This window comes from Bombina bombina, chromosome 7, assembly GCF_027579735.1.
Source record: "Bombina bombina isolate aBomBom1 chromosome 7, aBomBom1.pri, whole genome shotgun sequence".
Taxonomy (NCBI): Eukaryota; Metazoa; Chordata; class Amphibia; order Anura; family Bombinatoridae; genus Bombina; species Bombina bombina.
The window spans coordinates 498,646,032-498,669,310 of record NC_069505.1 but is presented as its reverse complement, the minus strand read 5'-3'; the positions used below and the strand labels follow the sequence as shown (position 1 = coordinate 498,669,310).

At 35.7% G+C, this 23,279-nt stretch overlaps 1 protein-coding gene across 1 annotated transcript in view; it reads right to left on the bottom strand.

Moving 5' to 3' along the window:
• The window catches only part of LOC128636033 (cytochrome P450 2G1-like), a 77,418-nt gene extending 56,484 nt beyond the window's left edge, over positions 1-20,934 (bottom strand). The window contains exons 1-2 of the mRNA XM_053689107.1: positions 20,749-20,934; positions 17,889-18,051 (exon numbers count right to left, since the gene is read on the bottom strand). Of these exons, the coding sequence (XP_053545082.1) occupies positions 17,889-18,051; positions 20,749-20,934 (349 nt within the window). The remainder of the gene's footprint in view (positions 1-17,888; positions 18,052-20,748) is intronic.
• Between the last annotated feature and the right edge of the window lie 2,345 nt (positions 20,935-23,279).

Here is a 23,279-nt window from a genome sequence, read left to right as displayed (position 1 = left end):
ATCACTAAAAATATAACTTACCAAGCTCACATTTGCAATCTAATTTAATATATAAAACAGTTAAGATAACAATGTCATTTTTATTTAATTTATATATCTTTTTTTAACTCATTAATTTTATATATAAGAAAACTGTATTGAGGACAAAATTATTATTAATATAAATTGTAGGGAATAAATTTAAGTATATGGAGAGAGTAACTTTGCAAATAAACTAAATGTAACCAAAACAAGGTATATAGAACAAGATGCACAAATTATCGCCTAGATTCTGAGTTTTGCGTTAGAAGCTGTGCGGTGCTAACGAGCATTTTTGTCTCACCGCTCACTTACCTACAGCGCTGGTATTACGAGTTTGTACAAACCCGGCGTTAAAAGAAAAAAAGTGAACGTTGAGCAAAATTTTGCTCAAAATTTCACTCCAATACCAGCGCTGCTTAAGTCAACGGTGAGATGGTGTAACGTGCTCGTGCACAATTTCCCCATAGGAATCAACGGGGAGAGCCGACTGAAAAAAAGTCTAACACCCATTTATTCCTATGGGGAAATAAAAGTTATGTATATACCTAACATGAACCCCGAGTCTAAACACCCCTAATCTTACATTTATTAACCCCTAATCTGCCATCCCCGACATCGCCGACACCTACATTATATTATTAACCCCTAATCTGCCGCTCCGGACACCGCCGCCACCTACATTATACTTATTAACACCTAATCTGCTGCCCCCAACATCGCCGACACCTACATTATATTTATTAACCCCTAATCTGCCGCCCCCAATGTCGCCGCCACTATATTGAAGTTATTAACCCCTAAACCTGTCTAACCCTAAACCTAACACATCCTAACTTAAATATAATTTAAATAAATCTAAATAAATATTCATATCATTAAATAAATTAATCCTATTTAAAACTAAATACTTACCTGTAAAATAAACCCTAAGGCCTAGATTTAGAGTTTGGCGGTAGCCGTGAAAACCAGCGTTAGAGGCTCCTAACGCTGGTTTTAGGCTACCGCCGGTATTTGGAGTCATTCAAAAAAGGGTCTAACGCTCACTTTTCAGCCGCGACTTTTCCATACCGCAGATCCCCTTACGTAAATTGCATATCCTATCTTTTCAATGGGATCTTTCTAACTCCGGTATTTAGAGTCGTGTCTGAAGTGAGCGTTAGAAATCTAACGACAAAACTCCAGCCGCAGAAAAAAGTCAGGAGTTAAGAGCTTTTTGGGCTAACGCCGGTTCATAAAGCTCTTAACTACTGTACTCTAAAGTACACTAACACCCATAAACTACCTATGTACCCCTAAACCGATGTCCCCCCACATCGCCGCCACTCGATTAAATTTTTTTAACCCCTAATCTGCCGACCGCCACCTACGTTATACTTATGTACCCCTAATCTGCTGCCCCTAACACCGCCGACCCCTGTATTATATTTATTAACCCCTAATCTGCCCCCCACAACGTCGCCGCCAGCTACCTACAATAATTAACCCCTAATCTGCCGACCGCAAAGCGCCGCTACTTAAGTTATCCTTATGTACCCCTAATCTGCTGCCCCTAACACCGCCGACCCCTATATTATATTTATTAACCCCCTAATCTGCCCCCCTCAACGTCGCCTCCACCTGCCTACACTTATTAACCCCTAATCTGCCGAGCGGACCGCACCGCTATTATAATAAAGTTATTAACCCCTAATCCGCCTCACTAACTCTATAATAAATAGTATTAACCCCTTATCTGCCCTCCCTAACATCGCCGACACCTAACTTCAATTATTAACCCCTAATCTGCCGACCGGAGCTCACCGCTATTCTAATAAATGTATTAACCCCTAAAGCTAAGTCTAACCCTAACACTAACACCCCCTAAGTTAAATATAATTTTAATCTAACGAAATTAATTAACTCTTATTAAATAAATTATTCCTATTTAAAGCTAAATACTTACCTGTAAAATAAATCCTAATATAGCTACAATATAAATTATAATTACATTGTAGCTATTTTAGGATTAATATTTATTTTACAGGCAACTTTGTAATTATTTTAACCATGTACAATAGCTATTAAATAGTTAAGAACTATTTAATAGTTACCTAGTTAAAATAATTACAAAATTACCTGTAAAATAAATCCTAACCTAAGTTACAATTAAACCTAACACTATACTATCATTAAATTAATTAAATAAAATACCTACAATTACCTACAATTAAACCTAACACTACACTATCAATAAATTAATTAAATACAATATGTACAAATAACTACAATGAAATAAACTAACTAAAGTACAAAAAATAAAAAAGAACTAAGTTACAAAAAATAAAAAAATATTTACAAACATAAGAAAAATATTACAACAATTTTAAACTAATTACACCTACTCTAAGCCCCCTAATAAAATAACAAAGACCCCCAAAATAAAAAATGCCCTAGCCTATTCTAAATTACTAAAGTTCAAAGCTCTTTTACCTTACCAGCCCTGAACAGGGCCCTTTACGGGGCATGCCCCAAGAAGTTCAGCTCTTTTGCCTGTAAAAAAAACCATACAATACCCCCCCCAACATTACAACCCACCACCCACATACCCCTAATCTAACCCAAACCCCCCTTAAATAAACCTAACACTAAGCCCCTGAAGATCATCCTACCTTGTCTTCACCTCACCAGGTATCACCGATCCGTCCTGGCTCCAAAATCTTCATCCAACCCAAGCGGGGGCTGGCGATCCATCATCCGGTGGCTGAAGAGGTCCAGAAGAGGCTCCAAAGTCTTCATCCTATCCGGGAAGAAGAGTAGATCCGGACCGGCAACCATCATCTTCCAAGCGGCATCTTCTATCTTCATCCGATGAGGACCGGCTCCATCCTGAAGACCTCCACCGCGGACCCATCTTCATCCGGCGACGTCCAACTGAAGAATGACGGTTCCTTTAAGGGACGTCATCCAAGATGGCGTCCCTCGAATTCCGATTGGCTGATAGGATTCTATCAGCCAATCGGAATTAAGGTAGGAATATTCTGATTGGCTGATGGAATCAGCCAATCAGAATCAAGATCAATCCGATTGGCTGATCCAATCAGCCAATCAGATTGAGCTCGCATTCTATTGGCTGATCGGAACAGCCAATAGAATGCGAGCTCAATCTGATTGGCTGATTGGATCAGCCAATCGGATTGATCTTGATTCTGATTGGCTGATTCCATCAGCCAATCAGAATATTCCTACCTTAATTCCGATTGGCTGATAGAATCCTATCAGCCAATCGGAATTCAAGGGACGCCATCTTGGATGACGTCCCTTAAAGGAACCGTCATTCTTCAGTTGGACGTCGCCGGATGAAGATGGGTCCGCGGTGGAGGTCTTCAGGATGGAGCCGGTCCTCATCGGATGAAGATAGAAGATGCCGCTTGGAAGATGATGGTTGCCGGTCCGGATCTACTCTTCTTCCCGGATAGGATGAAGACTTTGGAGCCTCTTCTGGACCTCTTCAGCCACCGGATGATGGATCGCCAGCCCCCGCTTGGGTTGGATGAAGATTTTGGAGCCAGGACGGATCGGTGATACCTGGTGAGGTGAAGACAAGGTAGGATGATCTTCAGGGGCTTAGTGTTAGGTTTATTTAAGGGGGGTTTGGGTTAGATTAGGGGTATGTGGGTGGTGGGTTGTAATGTTGGGGGGGGGTATTGTATGTTTTTTTTTACAGGCAAAAGAGCTGAACTTCTTGGGGCATGCCCCGCAAAGGGCCCTGTTCAGGGCTGGTAAGGTAAAAGAGCTTTGAACTTTAGTAATTTAGAATAGGCTAGGGCATTTTTTATTTTGGGGGTCTTTGTTATTTTATTAGGGGGCTTAGAGTAGGTGTAATTAGTTTAAAATTGTTGTAATATTTTTCTTATGTTTGTAAATATTTTTTTATTTTTTGTAACTTAGTTCTTTTTTATTTTTTGTACTTTAGTTAGTTTATTTCATTGTAGTTATTTGTACATATTGTATTTAATTAATGTATTGATAGTGTAGTGTTAGGTTTAATTGTAGGTAATTGTAGGTATTTTATTTAATTAATTTAATGATAGTATAGTGTTAGGTTTAATTGTAACTTAGGTTAGGATTTATTTTACAGGTAATTTTGTAATTATTTTAACTAGGTAACTATTAAATAGTTCTTAGCTATTTAATAGCTATTGTACATGGTTAAAATAATTACAAAGTTGCCTGTAAAATAAATATTAATCCTAAAATAGCTACAATGTAATTATAATTTATATTGTAGCTATATTAGGATTTATTTTACAGGTAAGTATTTAGCTTTAAATAGGAATAATTTATTTAATAAGAGTTAATTAATTTCGTTAGATTAAAATTATATTTAACTTAGGGGGGTGTTAGTGTTAGGGTTAGACTTAGCTTTAGGGGTTAATACATTTATTAGAATAGCGGTGAGCTCCGGTCGGCAGATTAGGGGTTAATAATTGAAGTTAGGTGTTGGCGATGTTAGGGAGGGCAGATTAGGGGTTAATACTATTTATTATAGGGTTAGTGAGGCGGATTAGGGGTTAATAACTTTATTATAGTAGCGGTGCGGTCCGCTCGGCAGATTAGGGGTTAATAAGTGTAGGCAGGTGGAGGCGACGTTGTGGGGGGCAGATTAGGGGTTAATAAATATAATATAGGGGTCGGCGGTGTTAGGGGCAGCAGATTAGGGGTACATAAGGATAATGTAAGTAGCGGCGGTTTACGGAGCGGCAGATTAGGGGTTAAATATAATATGCAGGGGTCAGCGATAGCGGGGGCGGCAGAATAGGGGTTAATAAGTGTAAGGTTAGGGGTGTTTAGACTCGGGGTACATGTTAGGGTGTTAGGTGCAGACGTAGGAAGTGTTTCCCCATAGCAAACAATGGGGCTGCGTTAGGAGCTGAACGCGGCTTTTTTGCAGGTGTTAGGTTTTTTTCCAGCTCAAACAGCCCCATTGTTTTCTATGGGGGAATCGTGCACAAGCACGTTTTTGAGGCTGGCCGCGTCCGTAAGCAACTCTGGTATCGAGAGTTGCAGTTGCGTTAAAAATGCTCTACGCTCCTTTTTTGGAGCCTAACGCAGCCATTCTGTGGACTCTCAATACCAGAGTTATTTTAGAGGTGCGGCCAGAAAAAAGCCAGCGTTAGCTACGCGGGTCGTTACCGACAAAACTCTAAATCTAGCCGTAAGATAGCTACAATATAACTAATAGTTACATTGTAGCTAGCTTAGGATTTATTTTTATTTTACAGGCAAGTTTGTATTTATTTTAACTAGGTAGAATAGTTATTAAATCGTTATTAACTATTTAATAACTACCTAGCTAAAATAAATACAAATTTACCTGTAAAATAAAACCTAACCTAAGTTACACTAACCCCTAACACTACACTACAATTAAATACAATTATCTAAATTAAATACATTTACCTAAATTAAAATAAATTAACTAAAGTACAAAAAAACAAACACTAAATTACAGAAAATAATAAACAAATTACAGATATTTAAACTAATTGCACCTAATCTAATAATACATTAAATTAAATTAGCTACAAAAAAACATGCAATCAGCCAATAGGATTGAAGTTCAATCCTATTGGCTGATCCAATCAGCCAATAGAATGTGAGCTCAATCCTATTGGCTGATTGGATCAGCCAATAGGATTGAACTTAAATCCTATTGGCTGATTGCATCAGCCAATAGGATTTTTTCTACCTTAATTCCGATTGGCTGATAGAATTATATCAGCCAATCGGAATCTAAGGGACACCATCTTGGATGACGTCACTTAAAGGTACCTTCATTCTGTGTTAGTCGTCGGATGAAGAGGATGCTCCGCGTCAGAAGTCTTGAAGATGGACCCGCTCCGCGCCGGATGGATGAAGATAGAAGATGCCGTCTGGATGAAGACTTCTGCCCATCTGGAGGACCACTTCTGCCCGGCTTGGATGAAGACTTCTGCCCGTCTGGAGGACCACTTCTGCCCGGCTTGGATGAAGACTTCTGCCCGTCTGGAGGACCACTTCGCCCGGTTTGGATGAAGACGTCTCCCGGTAAATCGATCTTCAGGGGGTAAGTGTTAGGTTTTTTTAAGGGTGTATTGGGTGGGTTTTATTTTTAGGTTAGGGACTTTGTGCGGCAAAAGAGCTAACTACCCTTTTAAGGGCAATGCCCAACCAAATGCCCTTTTCAGGGCAAAGGGGAGCTTAGGTTTTTTAGTTAGTATTTTTTGGGGGGTTGGTTGTGTGGGTAGTGGGTTTTACTGTTGGGGGGGTTGTTTGTATTTTTTTTTACAGGTAAAAGAGCTGATTACTTTGGGGCAATGCCCCGCAAAAGGCCCTTTTAAGGGCTATTGGTAGTTTAGTTTAGGCTTGGGTTTTTTTTTATTTTGGGGGGGCTTTTTTTATTTTAATAGGGCTATTACAGGGAGTGCAGAATTATTAGGCAAGTTGTATTTTTGAGGATTAATTTTATTATTGAACAACAACCATGTTCTCAATGAACCCAAAAAACTCATTAATATCAAAGCTGAATAGTTTTGGAAGTAGTTTTTAGTTTGTTTTTAGTTATAGCTATTTTAGGGGGATATCTGTGTGTGCAGGTGACTATTACTGTGCATAATTATTAGGCAACTTAACAAAAAACAAATATATACCCATTTCAATTATTTATTTTTACCAGTGAAACCAATATAACATCTCAACATTCACAAATATACATTTCTGACATTCAAAAACAAAACAAAAACAAATCAGTGACCAATATAGCCACCTTTCTTTGCAAGGACACTCAAAAGCCTGCCATCCATGGATTCTGTCAGTGTTTTGATCTGTTCACCATCAACATTGCGTGCAGCAGCAACCACAGCCTCCCAGACACTGTTCAGAGAGGTGTACTGTTTTCCCTCCTTGTAAATCTCACATTTGATGATGGACCACAGGTTCTCAATGGGGTTCAGATCAGGTGAACAAGGAGGCCATGTCATTAGATTTTCTTCTTTTATACCCTTTCTTGCCAGCCACGCTGTGGAGTACTTGGACGCGTGTGATGGAGCATTGTCCTGCATGAAAATCATGTTTTCCTTGAAGGATGCAGACTTCTTCCTGTACCACTGCTTGAAGAAGGTGTCTTCCAGAAACTGGCAGTAGGACTGGGATTTGAGCTTGACTCCATCCTCAACCCGAAAAGGCCCCACAAGCTCATCTTTGATGATACCAGCCCAAACCAGTACTCCACCTCCACCTTGCTGGCGTCTGAGTCAGACTGGAGCTCTCTGCCCTTTACCAATCCAGCCACGGGCCCATCCATCTGGCCCATCAAGACTCACTCTCATTTCATCAGTCCATAAAACCTTAGAAAAATCAATCTTGAGATATTTCTTGGCCCAGTCTTGACGTTTCAGCTTGTGTGTCTTGTTCAGTGGTGGTCGTCTTTCAGCCTTTCTTACCTTGGCCATGTCTCTGAGTATTGCACACCTTGTGCTTTTGGGCACTCCAGTGATGTTGCAGCTCTAAAATATGGCCAAACTGGTGGCAAGTGGCATCTTGGCAGCTGCACGCTTGACTTTTCTCAGTTCATGGGCAGTTATTTTGCGCCTTGGTTTTTCCACATGCTTCTTGCGACCCTGTTGACTATTTTGAATGAAACGCTTGATTGTTCGATGATCACGCTTCAGAAGCTTTGCAATTTTAAGAGTGCTGCATCCCTCTGCAAGATATCTCACTATTTTTGACTTTTCTGAGCCTGTCAAGTCCTTCTTTTGACCCATTTTGCCAAAGGAAAGGAAGTTGCCTAATATTATGCACACCTGATATAGGGTGTTGATGTCATTAGACCACACCCCTTCTCATTACAGAGATGCACATCACCTAATATGCTTAATTGGTAGTAGGCTTTCGAGCCTATACAGCTTGGAGTAAGACAACATGCATAAAGAGGATGATGTGGTCAAAATACTCATTTGCCTAATAATTATGCACACAGTGTAGATTAGGTGTAATTAGTTTAAATATCTGTAATTTGTTTATTATTTTCTGTAATTTAGTGTTTGTTTTTTTGTACTTTAATTTATTTGAATTTAGGTAATTGTATTTAATTTAGGTAATTTATTTAATTGTAGTGTAGTGTTAGGTGTTAGTGTAACTTAGGTTAGGTTTTATTTTACAGGTAAATTTGTATTTATTTTAGCTAGGTAGTTATTAAATAGTTAATAACTATTTAGTAACTAGTCTACCTAGTTAAAATAAATACAAACTTGCCTGTAAAATAAAAATAAACCCTAAGCTAGCTACAATGTAACTATTAGTTATATTGTAACTAGCTTAGGGTTTATTTTACAGGTATTTAGTTTTAAATAGGAATAATTTAGTTAATGATAGTAATTTTTATTTAGATTTCTTTTAATTATATTTAAGTTAGGGGGTGTTAGGGTTAGACTTAGATTTAGGGGTTAATAACTTTAATATAGTAGCGGCAACGTTGGGGGCGGCAGATTAGGGGTTAATGAAATTTAACTAGTGTTTGCGAGGTGGGAGTGTGGCATTTTAGGGGTTAATATATTTATTATAGTTGCGGCGATGTCCGGTTCGGCAGATTAGGGGTTAAAATTTTTATTTTAGTGTTTGCGATGTGGGAGGGCCTCCGTTTAGGGGTTAATAGATAGTTTATGGGTGTTAGTGTACTTTTTAGCACTTTAGTTAAGAGTTTTATGCTACGGCGAGTTTTATGCTACTGACTTTAAAATGCGGTACCAGTCTTGACAGGAGAGGGTCTACGGCTCACTTTTTGGCAGACTCGTAATACCGGCGCTATGCAAGTCCCATTGAAAAAAGAGGATAGGCAATTTACGTAAGTGAACTTGCGGTATTGCCAAGTCTAGCCAAAAAAGTGAGCGGTAGACCTGTACCTGCAAGACTCGTAATACCAGCGGGCGTTAAAAAGCAGCGTTAGGACCGGCTAACGCTGCTTTTTAAGCCTAACGCAAAACTCGGAATCTAGTCGTATATGTTTCACAATGTGATGTTATTATGTAGCAACGGAAGAAAAGATATAAATAATTCAAACGGATCAAATTAACGATTCACAGCAGAGACCCATAAAGATGTGATGATTGTTAGGGAGAAGGTATAAAAAGACCAGCCGGCTATACATCAATTACAATGCTTGAGAAAGGCTGTGCACAACAGCTGAAATGCATAGCAAAGAAACACAATAACGCTGAAGTGAGTTAATCAAGACGGACAACCCAGCACCTGAAAAGTAAGCTCTAGAGGCCAGTACAAACCCCAGGAAGTCAGGACACCTAAGTGAGCGCTGTGGAAGCGGGACGCAATCACACTGCTCACATTTGGACAGACGGAGTGGTTAAAAGTACAAGAGGGTCTGAGCGAGAGGAACTAGAAAAGCAGGAAGGTACCGTCAAAATTTCCTAGCAATTACCGGTAATTTGCACAACAAAATTTTAAAACAGACTTTTGTGGCCATAAGTACTATTACTCACAACAGATTCAGAGCGGGTCTCTGCTACATTGTTTTTTTGAACATCCCAAAATATATACGTGTAACGAACTTTCGCTGGATGTAACATTCAATGATTCTTAAAAATAGCAGTAGTATATGTCTACTATGATATGCTTACTGCAGAATGATTAATATTCATTTGGTATAAGTTAATCTGTGTTTTAAAGTCAGGCTTTATTTTACAAGGATTTTATATAGAACTACATATGCTTGCAAAAAGTTTTTATTTGAATAGTATGAGATTTTGTTTATTGTTTTTTATCAATATATAGTAAAAGTTATTTTTAAGCAAAGTGTATGTTATTTTATTATAGTATTAAGATATCTTCACAGTGAGATTAAGTGTTACAGATTTAAAATTGTTTTAATGCACTACAGACAAATTGTATAATAAACAACATTTAATATATATTTAATTTGAGTTTTCAGATATAACCTTAGTGTTAAAGGCGCACTCAAACACACCCTAGTTTTCATTTTGCAAATTTCATTTAATCTTGAGGTTGTTCAGAAACGTTTTGAGTGTTTAACTCAACAAAAGTACCTTCAGCACTTGAAACAGAGCAAATATTGGTTTCCTTTAATAGCCATTCAAACCCCTTTGTGTCAACTTGTGTGCATGTTATCAGGCCAAAATCACCGGGGTATGTAAACTTTTGATCAGGGTCATTTGGGTAGTTTCTGTTGTCATTATTTTTTACACAAAAAAATCTCTTTAAACCTCAATTGACTTGAGATCTAGTATCTATGAAAATGTGAATTCAATATTTAATAATACAAGTATTAAAGAAAAAGTGAAAGAAATAAATACAAATGAAAATGAGGAAGATAGAGAAGAGAAAATTAAGAAAATGATGAAAGATTTAGAACATATAATGATTAATAAATTAAAACATAATATCGAATATGCCTTTTTAGAAAAGTATATAAAAGAGAAGAGAGTCCCTAGAGGACTACGTATAAAAAAATAATGTGCTTTTAAAGGATAAAGTTTTTTTTTTTAAATGGCGAGACATCTTAGAGGAAGCATCACTGAAACTTATGGAACTAATTAAAGACTATAGAGGTGATATGCTAATTAAATTGGGGAATGAAATAAATCAACTTGAAGGGAAACTATTTAAAACACAAAAAGATTATATAGAGAGAGAAAAAAATTAGAGAGCAGATGTAAAAAACCAAGAAAGAGCTAATAAGCACAAAACTTAACAAATTTGAAAGAGATAAAGAGGATTACGAACAATTTGAGGGTAAAGAAGGTATAATGAATTTCTCCACACATTATTGGAGAGTTGACAGATACAAAAATGAAGATAATAATTTAAATAAACCTAATCAAAATAGGGAACATGATACTGAAGAAAAACAAACACAAGGAGATAATCAAAAGCATGTAAAGGAAGGGGTTTATTATAATCACCAAGGGCCAGTTACACACAATGGCCCATATAGAATGCACCCTTATAACAATTATAACAATCAACAAAGAATGCACTCATATGATTATAACAATATGAGACAACAAAATTGGGGGCACAACACAGGTTATAGTCATAATAATAGAGTACAAAGGAGGAATGGATATGATAATGGATCTAATAATGGAGAATATTGGAGAAGAACTTTTAATCCAAATAGAGGAGATTGGAGAAGGAATGACAAAGGAGACGTGAGAGGGTACAATTATTATAATAGAAGAGATAATGGATATCATGAAAGGGGGGGGGGAACTCATATAAGAAATAATACTAACACAATCACTCTGAGTAATACATTTTCACCCCTACAAAACCAGGACACATCTAGGTTACAAAGTGAGAAAGATTTTTTTAGGGGTAAGTCAAGTACACAGGCAAGAAAACCCGCCAAATCAGGAACAAACGAACCAAAAGAAAAGAAAGGTACCAGAAAAAGATGAAAAAGAGGAGGGAAGTTATGTAAAACCAAAAGACAAAAAAAGACAAAAATAGGAGACAAGTTTAAAGGGATTTATAACCTGAGTACTGTCACACTAACAGACACGCATAAACAAATATTAAGTAAAGGTTTGACATTTGCTCCCAATAATAGAATGAGTAAATTTGATACATATATAGATGTCCAAAAATTCGTAAGAACATTGACCCTAAAAAATTTTTTTTGCGAAAACACCATTAGAAAGACAAATGACCGAAAAGGTTAATGAAGACACAAAGGGGATTATTCATTCTGGTTTAAAAAAATAAAAGTACATTCTATCCAAAATATCAGAAGGGAGCAGCAATAGAGATGTTCAAAACTTTAGTAAGTTAAAATCTAAGGAAAATCAACGATGAGGATTTGAGAAAAAAAATCATATAATATGACAAAAAAAGAGAATAAGGAATTAAGAGAATTAGAGAGTTTGCATAATATAGTAATTAAACCGGCGGACAAGGGTGGAGGAATAGTGGTCTTAGATAGAGACCACTATAATAGAATATGTATGGATTTAATAAATGACCCAATTACGTATAAGGAATGTACAAGGTATCCAACTAGTTTTTATAAATTGGAATTAAGAATGATCTTAACAGAAGCTAAACATAATGAAATTATAACAGAACAGGAGTATAATTATTTTTTTGCTAGTTTACCCAAGAATTCCAGTATTTTATATACTACCAAAAATACACAAATCAATTACTGATCCCCCAGGACGCCTAATAGTATCGGGAATAGGGTCACTCACTGCTAACCTATCTCAATATGTAGACATATACCTTCAGAAATATGTCACCTCATTAGATAGTTACTTAAATGATTCGACAGATCTAATAAGAATACTTGAACAACTTGAATTTAGCAAAGGAATGCAGTTAATAACTTGTGATGTAGCTTCACTATACTCAAATATAAAACATAGAGACGGTTTAGAAGCAGTTGAATATTATCTTAGAACAGATCACTCCTTAATTCAGGAACAAAGGAACTTTATATTGGAAAGTATCAAATTCATTTTGATGCACAATTACTTTAGTTTTGGGAATAAATTTTATGATCAAATATGCGGCACGGCCATGGGGACCAGGTTTGCTCCAAGCTATGCAAATTTATTTATTGGTCACTGGGAAAGTGAATTTCTTTCCAATACGCCACTTGGAGCGAACCTGGTCTGCTTTAAAAGATATAAAGATGATATCTTTATGATATGGAGGTGTGATAATGCCTCTTTTCTGGACTTCTATAACCAAATTGGAGAAAATTATAAAAACTTAAGATTTACTTTTGATTGTAGTAAAGAAATAATAGTCTTCTTGGATCTTAAAATTTTTGTAGAAAATAATGTACTGAATACAAGAACACATTTTAAACCTGTAGACTGTAACAATTACATTCATGCTGAGAGTTGTCATTATAGTAAATGGAAGAAGAATATACCAAAGGGACAGATGTTACGTATTAAAAAGAACTGTACACAAGAGAAGGATTATTTGGTACAATCGGAGGTTATTAAGAATAAATTTGTGGAAAGAGGCTATAAAGAAACAGATATAGAGGTAATAAGGCAAGAGGTGAAAGTAAGAAATAGGAATGAAATTATAGATAAAGAGGAAAACAGCAAAGTGAAAGATAAAAAGAAGGTACCATTAGTACCATTTATAACCCAATATAATAGTAATTATGATACAGTGAAGAAAATATTAAACAAGCATTGGGGTTTATTACAAAGGGATGAAAAACTCAAAAAATTATAGGCGATAGAACACATATAATTTATAAAAAAGCTAATAATTTGAGAAATAAATTAGCACCTACTGAATTAAAAAGGAAAAACAATTAAGACAAAGATCTTTTTGGAAAGGAAATAAAAGGTTTCTTTCCATGTTTAGCATGTAAAGCGAGCAGGCATTCAGAAAAACGGACTAAGTTTAGATCTAACAGTACAGGTAAAGAATATGTAATTAAAGATACTATTAGGTGTACTGATAAAAACATAATATACCTAATAACCTGTTTATGTGGAAAACAGTATGTAGGAGAGACCACCAGATCAGTCAGAGAGAGAGTGAGAGAGCATATTCTGTCAATAGAAAAAGCTACAGATGACAGAAATAAAGATCTTCCGGTCCCTAAACATTTTTTAAAATGTAATAATTGTAATTTAATTTTTTTTTACCTATACTGCAATAGCAAAATTAAAAACCAAATTGGAGAGGAGGAAATATAGAAAAAGAACTACAAAAATTAGAACTCAAATGGATCTATGAGCTGGATACTCTACAACCAAAAGGATTAAACATAGAGTCCAACACCTCTCTATTTTTAGGGTAAAGTTAAATCCAAATAATGTTTTTATTCTCAAGTTTAGTATTCACAAATTTCCATAGATACATATATGCATCTCCCTCTTAAAACTATTTTATATTTAATTGAATATTTTGTTTTTCCCCATTATAGGCTCTTGCCTTATAATCTCAACTACATTTCTTATCATTTTTATCTCACAACCATTTTAATATTAGTTTTTTATAGAGTTAATCGTTTATATATATATAGGTAGGGGTAAAGTATTCTGAATACAGACATTAAATATAATTATCACTAAAAATATAACTTACCAAGCTCACATTTGCAATCTAATTTAATATATAAATCAGTTAAGATAACAATGTCGTTTTTATTGAATTTATATATCTTTTTTAACTCATTAATTTTATATATAAGAAAACTGTATTGAGGACAAAATTATTATGTATATATAAATTGTAGGGAATTAATTTAAGTATATGGAGAGAGTAACTTTGCAAATAAACTAAATGTATCCAAAACAAGGTATATAGAACAAGATGCACAAATTATATGTTTCACAATGTGATGTTATTATCTAACAACGGATGAAAAGATTCAAATAATTCAAACGGATCAAATTAACGATTCACAGCAGAGACCCATAAAGATGTGATGATTGTTAGGCAGAAGGTATAAAAATACCAGCCGGCTATACATCAATTACAATGCTTGAGAAAGGTTGTGCACAACAGCTGAAACGCGTAGCAAAGAAACACAATAACGCTGAAGTGAGTTAATCAAGATGGACAACCCAGCACCTGCAAAGGAAGCTATAGAGGCCAGTACAAACCCCCCGGAAGTCAGGACACCTAAGTGAGCGCTGTGGAAGCGGGACGCAATCACACTGCTCACATGTGGACAGACGGAGTGGTTAAAAGTACAAGAGGGTCTAAGCGAGAGGAACTAGAAAAGCAGGAAGGTACCATCAAAATCTCCTAGCAATTACCGGTAATTTGCACAACAACATTTTAAAAGAGACTTTTGTGGCCATAAGTACTATTACTCACAACAGATTCAGAGCGGGTCTCTGCTACATTGTTTTTTTTGAACATCCCAAAATATATATGTTTAACGGACTTTCGCTGGATGTAACATTCAATAATTCTTAAAAATAGCAATAATATATTTCAACTACGATATGCTTACTGCAGAATGATTAATATTCATTTGGAATAAGTTAATCTGTGTTTTAAAGTCAGGCTTTATTTTACAAAGTTTTTATATAGAGCTACATATGCTTGCAAAAAGTTTTTATTTGAATAGTATGAGATTTTGTTTATTGTTTTTTATCAATATATAGTAAAAGTTATTTTTTAAGCAAAGTGTATGTTATTTTATTATAGTATTAAGATATCTTCACAGTGAGATTAAGTGTTACAGATGTAAAATTGTTTTAATGCACTACAGACAAATTGTATAATAAACAACATTTAATATATATTTAATTTGAGTTTTTAGACATAACCTTAGGGTTAAAGGCGCACTCAAACAAACCCTAGTTTTCGTTATTAAAGGTAACCATCTTCACCTGTGATCAGTTTTTTTGTAGTTAGTGTGTGTGTATAAAAGGTCAATGAGTTTCTGGACTCCTGACAGACCCTTGCATCTTTCACCCAGTGCTGCACTGTTTCTGGATTCCGAGTCATGGGGAAAGCAAAAGAATTGTCAAAGGGTCTGTGGGAAAAAGGTAGTTGAACTGTATAAAACAGGAAAGGGATATAAAAAGATATCCAAGGAATTGAGAATGCAAATCAGCAGTGTTCAAACTCTAATCAAGAAGGGGAAAATGAGACGTTCTGTTTGATAACATACTGCATTCATCTTGCCATCAATTCTGACCAAATTTCCTGTGCCTTTGTAGCTCACACATCCCCAAAACATCAGCAATCCTCCTCTGTGTTTCACAGTAGAAATGGTGTACCATTCATCATAGGCCTTGTTTACTTCTCTCCAAATGTAGCGTTTATGGTTGTGGCCAAAAAGCTCAATTTTAATCTCATCACTCCAAATGACTTTGTGCCAGAAGTTTTGAGGCTTGTCTCTGTGCTGTTTGGCGTATTGTAAAAGGGATTCTTTGTGGCATTTGCGTAGTTATGGCTTTCTTCTGGTGACTCGACCATGCAGCCCATCTTTCTTCAAGTGCCTCCTTATTGTGCATCTTGAAACAGCCACACCACATGTCCTGTATTTCACCTGAAGTTATTTGTGGGTTTGTCTTTGCATCCCCAACAATTTTCCTGGCAGTTGTGGCTGAAATTTTAGTTGGTCTACCTGACCGTGGTTTCGTTTCAACAGAACCCCTCATTTTCCACTTCTTTATTAGAGTTTGAACACTTCTGATTTGCATTCTCAATTCCTTGGATATATTTTTATATCCCTTCCTGTTTTATACAGTTCAACTACCTTTTCCCGCAGATCCTTTGACAATTATTTTGCTTTCCCCATGACTCAGAATCCAGAATTGTCAGTGCAGCACTGGATGAAAGATGCAAGGGTCTGTCAGGAGTCCAGAAACTCATTGACCTTTTATGCACACATACTAATTATAAGCAAACAGATCACAGGTGAGGATGGTTACCTTTAATAGCCATTCAAACCCCTTTGTGTCAACTTGTGTGCATGTTATCAGGCAAAAATCACCAGGGTATGTAAACTTTTGATCAGGGTCATTTGGGTAGTTTCTGTTGTCATTATAATTTAAAAAGAGTAAACACAGTTGATTGTTAATAAATGGCTTCAGCCAAACACTAACCATAAGTGAAAGAAAAGTTTTTGTGTTACCATTTATATTCTCTGAAAAATGGCCAAGAAATCATAAATTCTGCCAGGATATGTAAACTTATGAGCACAACTATAAATATATATGTATAACTTTTATTGTTAATTAATTTAAAAATATATAATTTATTACATTAACAAAATAAATTAAAAAGAGGGGGATATATTGTAGTGATCAAATGTGAAATAACCACATATAGATGAGTAGTGTTAGTAATTTATTTCAGGTCATGTGGATGGTGTAGATGATTTCACATTAAGACTTGTTGATTCTGATATCTTAGGTTGTCTAACTATAAGCATAAATCAATCATTCACTCCATTTAAAGAAACACTACTTATTATCAATATCACTAAACTACAAGTATTCCCCAAAAAAATGACACAGGGTGTCATAGGTTAAATGAGTCTGATAAAAATAAGGATCAGTCCCTAAAAGAGGAACATCCTATATTTACAAAATTAAACTAGCTTCTTCTGAGACAAAAAATGGAAACACAGTTTCCCAGGACTTCAAATAAATAACCATTCATCCAAAAATTAATATGGTGGAAGGTAATAACAAAAGGTACCAATCGGTCGCTAGCAGGGGGTGTCAATCATCCAGCCAGAAACATTGGGGGTAGATTGCAGCATCCGCTGTTTGATAAATCTACCCCTTAGGCCCTTAATGTTCCTGTTTCCGCGTGAGCCTTCAAACTCGCCGGAAACAGGAGTTAAGAAGCAGCGGTCTTAAGATCGCTGCTCCTTAACTTGTCCACCGCCTCTAAAGGGGGTGGACAGCAATCCACCCGATCGCATACAATCGCATTCATTGACACCCCCTGCTAGCGGCCGATCCAAAAATCTGCAGGGGGCGCTATTGCACAATCATTGCTTGTGCAATGATAAATGCTGACAGCAAATGCTGTTGGAATTTATTGATGTCTGGCGGACACGATCCACTACAGCGGATCATGTCCGCCAGACATATGATAAATCGGCCCCCTGGTTTTGATGTGCATTGTTGGAGCAGTGAATGGCTTGTTTTGGTTTTGCTGGTTTCCATGTTTACCTGCCACTAGATAATGATATCACCACTGATGTGACGATGATGTGGGATATGCACATGCCATGTGAGTAAGTGCTAATGTGTTTTTTTGTAATTAATTTATGTATATACATAATGGTGTTTTTACAGCGTATCATGTCAGATAGAAAATGATAAATCAGCCCCATAATCTTAATATTTCAATGTTATACATACCATATCCCTGAACAACTTTGTCCAGTGTAGGAAGTCTTCCACGGGCGCCAAATTCTTCTGCACGATCTACAAGTGCCTCCTTTACTGCCTGATATCCACAAATGAAAACAACCGGCCGCGTGCCAAGGTACAATGTATAGACTGACCCATACTGGTTCCACAACTGTAAGATAGAGCACAAAAAGCCTCTGTCACCTGAAAGATGGAAGAGCTAAATCATCTGAGGACTGGTTTATTTGGAAGGATTGACAAGTCCTAATCTCATGTAAGTATTTTAATAGGAGCAGGGGGTGCTCCAAATGTTTACAGGTGTAATGATATATGCAGGAAGCAAATGCCTTCTCTCTGGTCTCTCATGTGGTTGGATAGGTTTCCTGCCTGGGAAACTTGTCCACTTGAAGGTTATTCAATAGGGGTCTATGTGCGGTATTAATTTACCTTTACTCTTGACCTAACCCACAGCTTCATTATTTTTCCTTTTGCCCCTCAAACTCTTTCTCTAACCTCTCCCAGTAGACTAATTGCTACAAAGCATTGCACGTGCCACTCCATCTAATAGGCCTCTTATGTGTTTTTTTACTCTTATATTTCTCTAAGCTTTTCTTCTCTCTTTCTGACCAACACTCATTTTTTTTCCATTAAATGGACAGTCTACTCCAGAATTGTTATATATTAAAAAGATAGATAAAAAAAAAGATAGGTAATCCCTTTATTACCCTAATTTTGCATAACCAACACGGTTATATTAATATATTTGTTACCTCTGTGATTACCTTGTATCAAAGCCTCTGCAGGATGCCCCCACGCTATCTGGTCTGGTGAGATTATCTAAAAAGTCTCAAAAGTACTGTAAGGTCCCTCAAATATTTTTTATAAAGGCACATTTTAGCTTGTGTGCTGTTATTTCTCTCCATGCCTACATTTTTTAAAATCATTATTAGGCCCTCAATCTTGAATTGTTTGTTCTCTAGATATTAGAAAAACTCAATAATTTTGGTCCCAGTACCATCTCAGCATTACTATTTTAAAATGGTCACCAGGTTCCACGACTTTAGACTTTACTTCCTCTATTAAAACTCATTGATTCAAATAAGCCAATCACCAAACTGCCTAAAGCTGCTTCGCTCAGTGTGAGTTTGATTGTACCGATCGACATTGGTCATCAATGATATGCTTTTTTTTTCACCTCAAAAAAATGTATTTTTCCATTTGCCTTTATCAGTAGCTACATACAGTCTAAACCAGGCATCTCAAACTTGGCACTCCAGAGGTTTTGGAACTACATTTCCCATGATGCTGAGCCAGCATATCAGCTGGCTGAGCATCATGGGAAATGTAGTTCCAAAACCTCTGGAGGGCCAAGTTTGATGATGTCTGCTCTAAACTGTCTTAGTTACAGGACACGCAGATGCCTTTGTTTCTGTTTATTCTATATTTTTGTTCTGGTTTCGTTTGTTATGGAAAAATTATTTATTACGTTTTGTTGTTTATGGGGTCATCGAAAAACAAAAAGAAAATATTTGTCTACAATTTCCTATGGGGAATGTCTGCAGGGCAGAATAAGTTAACATGGTAGCTACTGCTATTGCTACAAGCCAGTAGCAGCCGCACAAAAAGTGATTGTGCTAGTCAAGAAGTATGAAAGCTTCACCTTTAATCTTGACAATTTTGAACCCTATCAAGTAACAGTAACATTGTTGAAATGTTGCTTTCTTTAGAGTAATGGTTTTAACCACATTAACAAATCAACTAAATTGTTTGTTGCATTTTTATTTTAATATTTCATCAAAGGGTCCACTCATTTTTTAGACAATTACAATTTGTTCCTTTTTTACATTTGTCCAAACCTAAATGCACATGTCTATAGTACCCTGAACACTGCTGGCAAATATGATTTAATAATAATAATGACAATCATAATTATTAGGAGGCTGATATTATCACAAACTAAATGAAATTTATCTTTTTGCTTTAGATAGTGTTATCAATTTATTCCATTAAACATATGATTGTTGGTCACTCTCTTTGTTTTTGTCTTTGACCAGGAATATTAAGCACAATAAAATAGCATAACTGACAAAAACATAATAAAAAGACAAATAATAGCACTTACTGTGAACATTTGCACATGCTAAATAGGCCTTGGTGCCCCAGAAAGTGTGCATATAAAAATATTGTGCACATTTTTATATTGGAAGGCAATTGTAACTTTTTTATTTTATGCTCTAAATCATGGAAGTTTAGATTTGACTTTAGTGTCTCTTTAACCCATTAAACATGTCACTGTCATTCAGTCACTGTTTTTTAACCTGAGCATTTAAATTTTTCTGATTATCCTGGACATGACCCTTTAACTTAATAAACTCATCATTGCCTCCTCTATGGGTTTTTTTTTAATCTATTAACCATGTCACTTTGTTCACTGAACAGACTCATTAATCTCTTGGTTAATAGAGAGGGCTGCTTGCTACATAATGATTTACCGTCTTTGAGCCAAAGAATTACCCCAAAAAGTCATTGTCATTAGATAATGCTTTTTCTACAAACTGAACTGAGCCTTAAACCCATTAACATTAGATCACAATATGTCTACAATGCTTTTACCCAATTAACACATCACTGTCCCTCAGTCCCATTATTCTTTCACAGATGTGATCTTTTAACCCCTTCTGACATTATATGTCTTGCATGTTGAGATATTATAATCCATTAATTATTTAACTTCCATTAGGTCATTTTTTCTTATACATAATAATGACCACTTATCTAAACGAATGTCATAGGCTGCTTTAGTTCCCTGATAATTTATCTTATGAAATATGTCTTCTTTCTAAGCTAAACCCTATGAGTAACAACCAACCTTCATAAGTGATCCAGCCATTGCCCCCCATTTTATTTGTAGCAAATTTCCAATCAGTGGTAGAGGCGTTGGACCTGGAGGAAGGTTATGTTTTTTGTACATTTTGTTCCATGTCATAAAGATGAAAATGCTGGATATAAGCAGAAGCAGCAACGTTCCCAGTCCTGTAATATCCATGAGAGACATCTAAGAGATGGTTTTACTTCTAACTCTGTGATATAAGTAAGCTTTCACAATCAACTCTGAGATAGCAGTTATTCTTGGTGGTAATAAAGGATTCCATCTTAATAAATATTCTAGAAATGCAAATTAGTTACATTTTCTGTCTTTTTGGAAATGTGCATGTCTGGCAGTTGACTATTTATTTTATTCTCAGCGTTTATTGATGTGTAATTAGCTATAATCCTTTAATTACTGGAATGTTTCATATTCATTTATATCTTTAGAATCTTCAAATAATTTTGTACTTAGGTAACCCTGTCTTGCAGATACATTGTGTACCTGTTTTTTTGTTACGACCTAGCCAATTTCAATAGATTATTTTATGTCCTCAGAACAGATTCCACCCCACTGTTTTTTTTTTTTTAATTCTGCAGCACAGAGGATGTTTTTTTAATGCTTACCCTACATATATATTATTTTGCATGCTTTACATTTTTGCTTTTTATAGATACAATTTAATAATTCTGAAAATGATCAAGGACTCAATTCTCAAAATATCTCCAGCTTTGAGTGAAACTATAATGCAGATTTCAAAGGGGGAGAGTGACTGAATTTTCTAAGAAAAAGTGGAGGAACCTGAAAGTTCCAGGGAATTGAGCGATGCCTATTAATATAAAAGCAATTAAGTTATCTGTGATGGAGAATCTCACAGAAGAGAGAGAAGATACGAGGGGTGCAACTGACACTGATATTATTTCTCAGTTTGCAGCAAATACAAATTAAACCAAAATATTTTCACTACAGTTTAGCTTGCAGTTGCTTCTATTGACATAAAAAAGAGGTATTAGTAATTTAACATTGTTTTGTGAATTTTGAGCAAACTTAACCTGCATACATTTGGCGAAATAAATAGAAACTTACTGCCATGGAGAGAAGTCACACAAAATCTTTTAAGTTTTTTTTTTAGCATTATATTGCAATATATTCTGTATATGTCCCTCCTTCATATCCTGAACCCTTCATAGATAGATAAAGCTCTCAAGCTAAAATTTGCCTTGTTTCAGATACCTTGCAGTACTGACAAGCCTTCTTACATAATTTTGCCAGAACATAGAACTTTAGATCATTGGGCCCTCAGTGAGACCTGCAGGAGTACAATTATTAAGCAAATATATTAAGGGCTGTAAGGGAACCCTTATCCCAGGATCTCCCCTGTGAAGTCCAAGGAATCTCCCTCTCTGTGTTTATTTAATATAGAAAAAATACAAAGTAATATGACTAGTACAATATACCCAGAAATATAGAGTATGATCCTAATTTGTTATCGTTACACAGGTTCATTCAATGTAGAACAAGAATATATTTATCTATCTATCTACAGCAATACAAAAAAGTCCCCTCTTAAACATTCTTCAAACAATGTGGGGTGTTGTAAAGATAGTATCGCTGGCACATTGAAAGCACTTAAACGGAGCAATATTGAACATTCATACCTTTATTTTCTCGTATAACAAACATACAGCTTTCACAGACATTGTGACATCATCTGACGCGTTTCACGCCTTTCTGGTGCTTTGTCTATCTATCTATATATATATATGTTTCTCAACCATCTATATCTATCAATTGTCCATTAGATAAAGTTATTGCCTGTCTATCTATCTATCTATCTATCTATCTATCTATCTATATATCAATCAATCAACCATCTATATCTATCAATTGTCCATTAGATAGTCATTGTTTGTATATCTATCTATCTATCTATCTATCTATCTATCTGCACCATTGTAGTAAATTAGAATTCCCCTGCAATGCCCAATATATGGAATTATGAATTCAAACTAACTACAAATTGCCTGAAAACCTAATAGAATTGCTCAGTGTTACTTAAAGGGACATGAAACCCAAACATTTTCTTTCATGATTCAGATAGAGAATGCAATTTTTAACAACATTCTAATTTACTTCTATTATCTAATTTGTTTCATTCTCTTGGTATTATTTGTTGAAGGAGCAGCAATGCACTACTTGTTTCTAACTGAACACATGGGTGAGCCAATGACAATTGTTATATATCTGCAGCCACCTAGGTTCTTTGCTGCTCCTGAGCTTGCCTAGATAAACCTTTCAGCAAAGGATAAAAACAGAAGGAAGCAAATTAAATAATAGAAGTAAATTGGAAAGTTGTTTGAAATTGTCTTCTTTATCTGAAACACAAAAGCATATTTTTGGGTTTCATGTCCCTTTAATGTGCCAATGTGCATAATTTTGCTTAACCAAGTGTTTCATTAGCTTTTACTAGAAGTTTCATGAGTTTTCGCTTCCCACACTGCAAATAAATCACATAAAACATAAAGTGCATAATA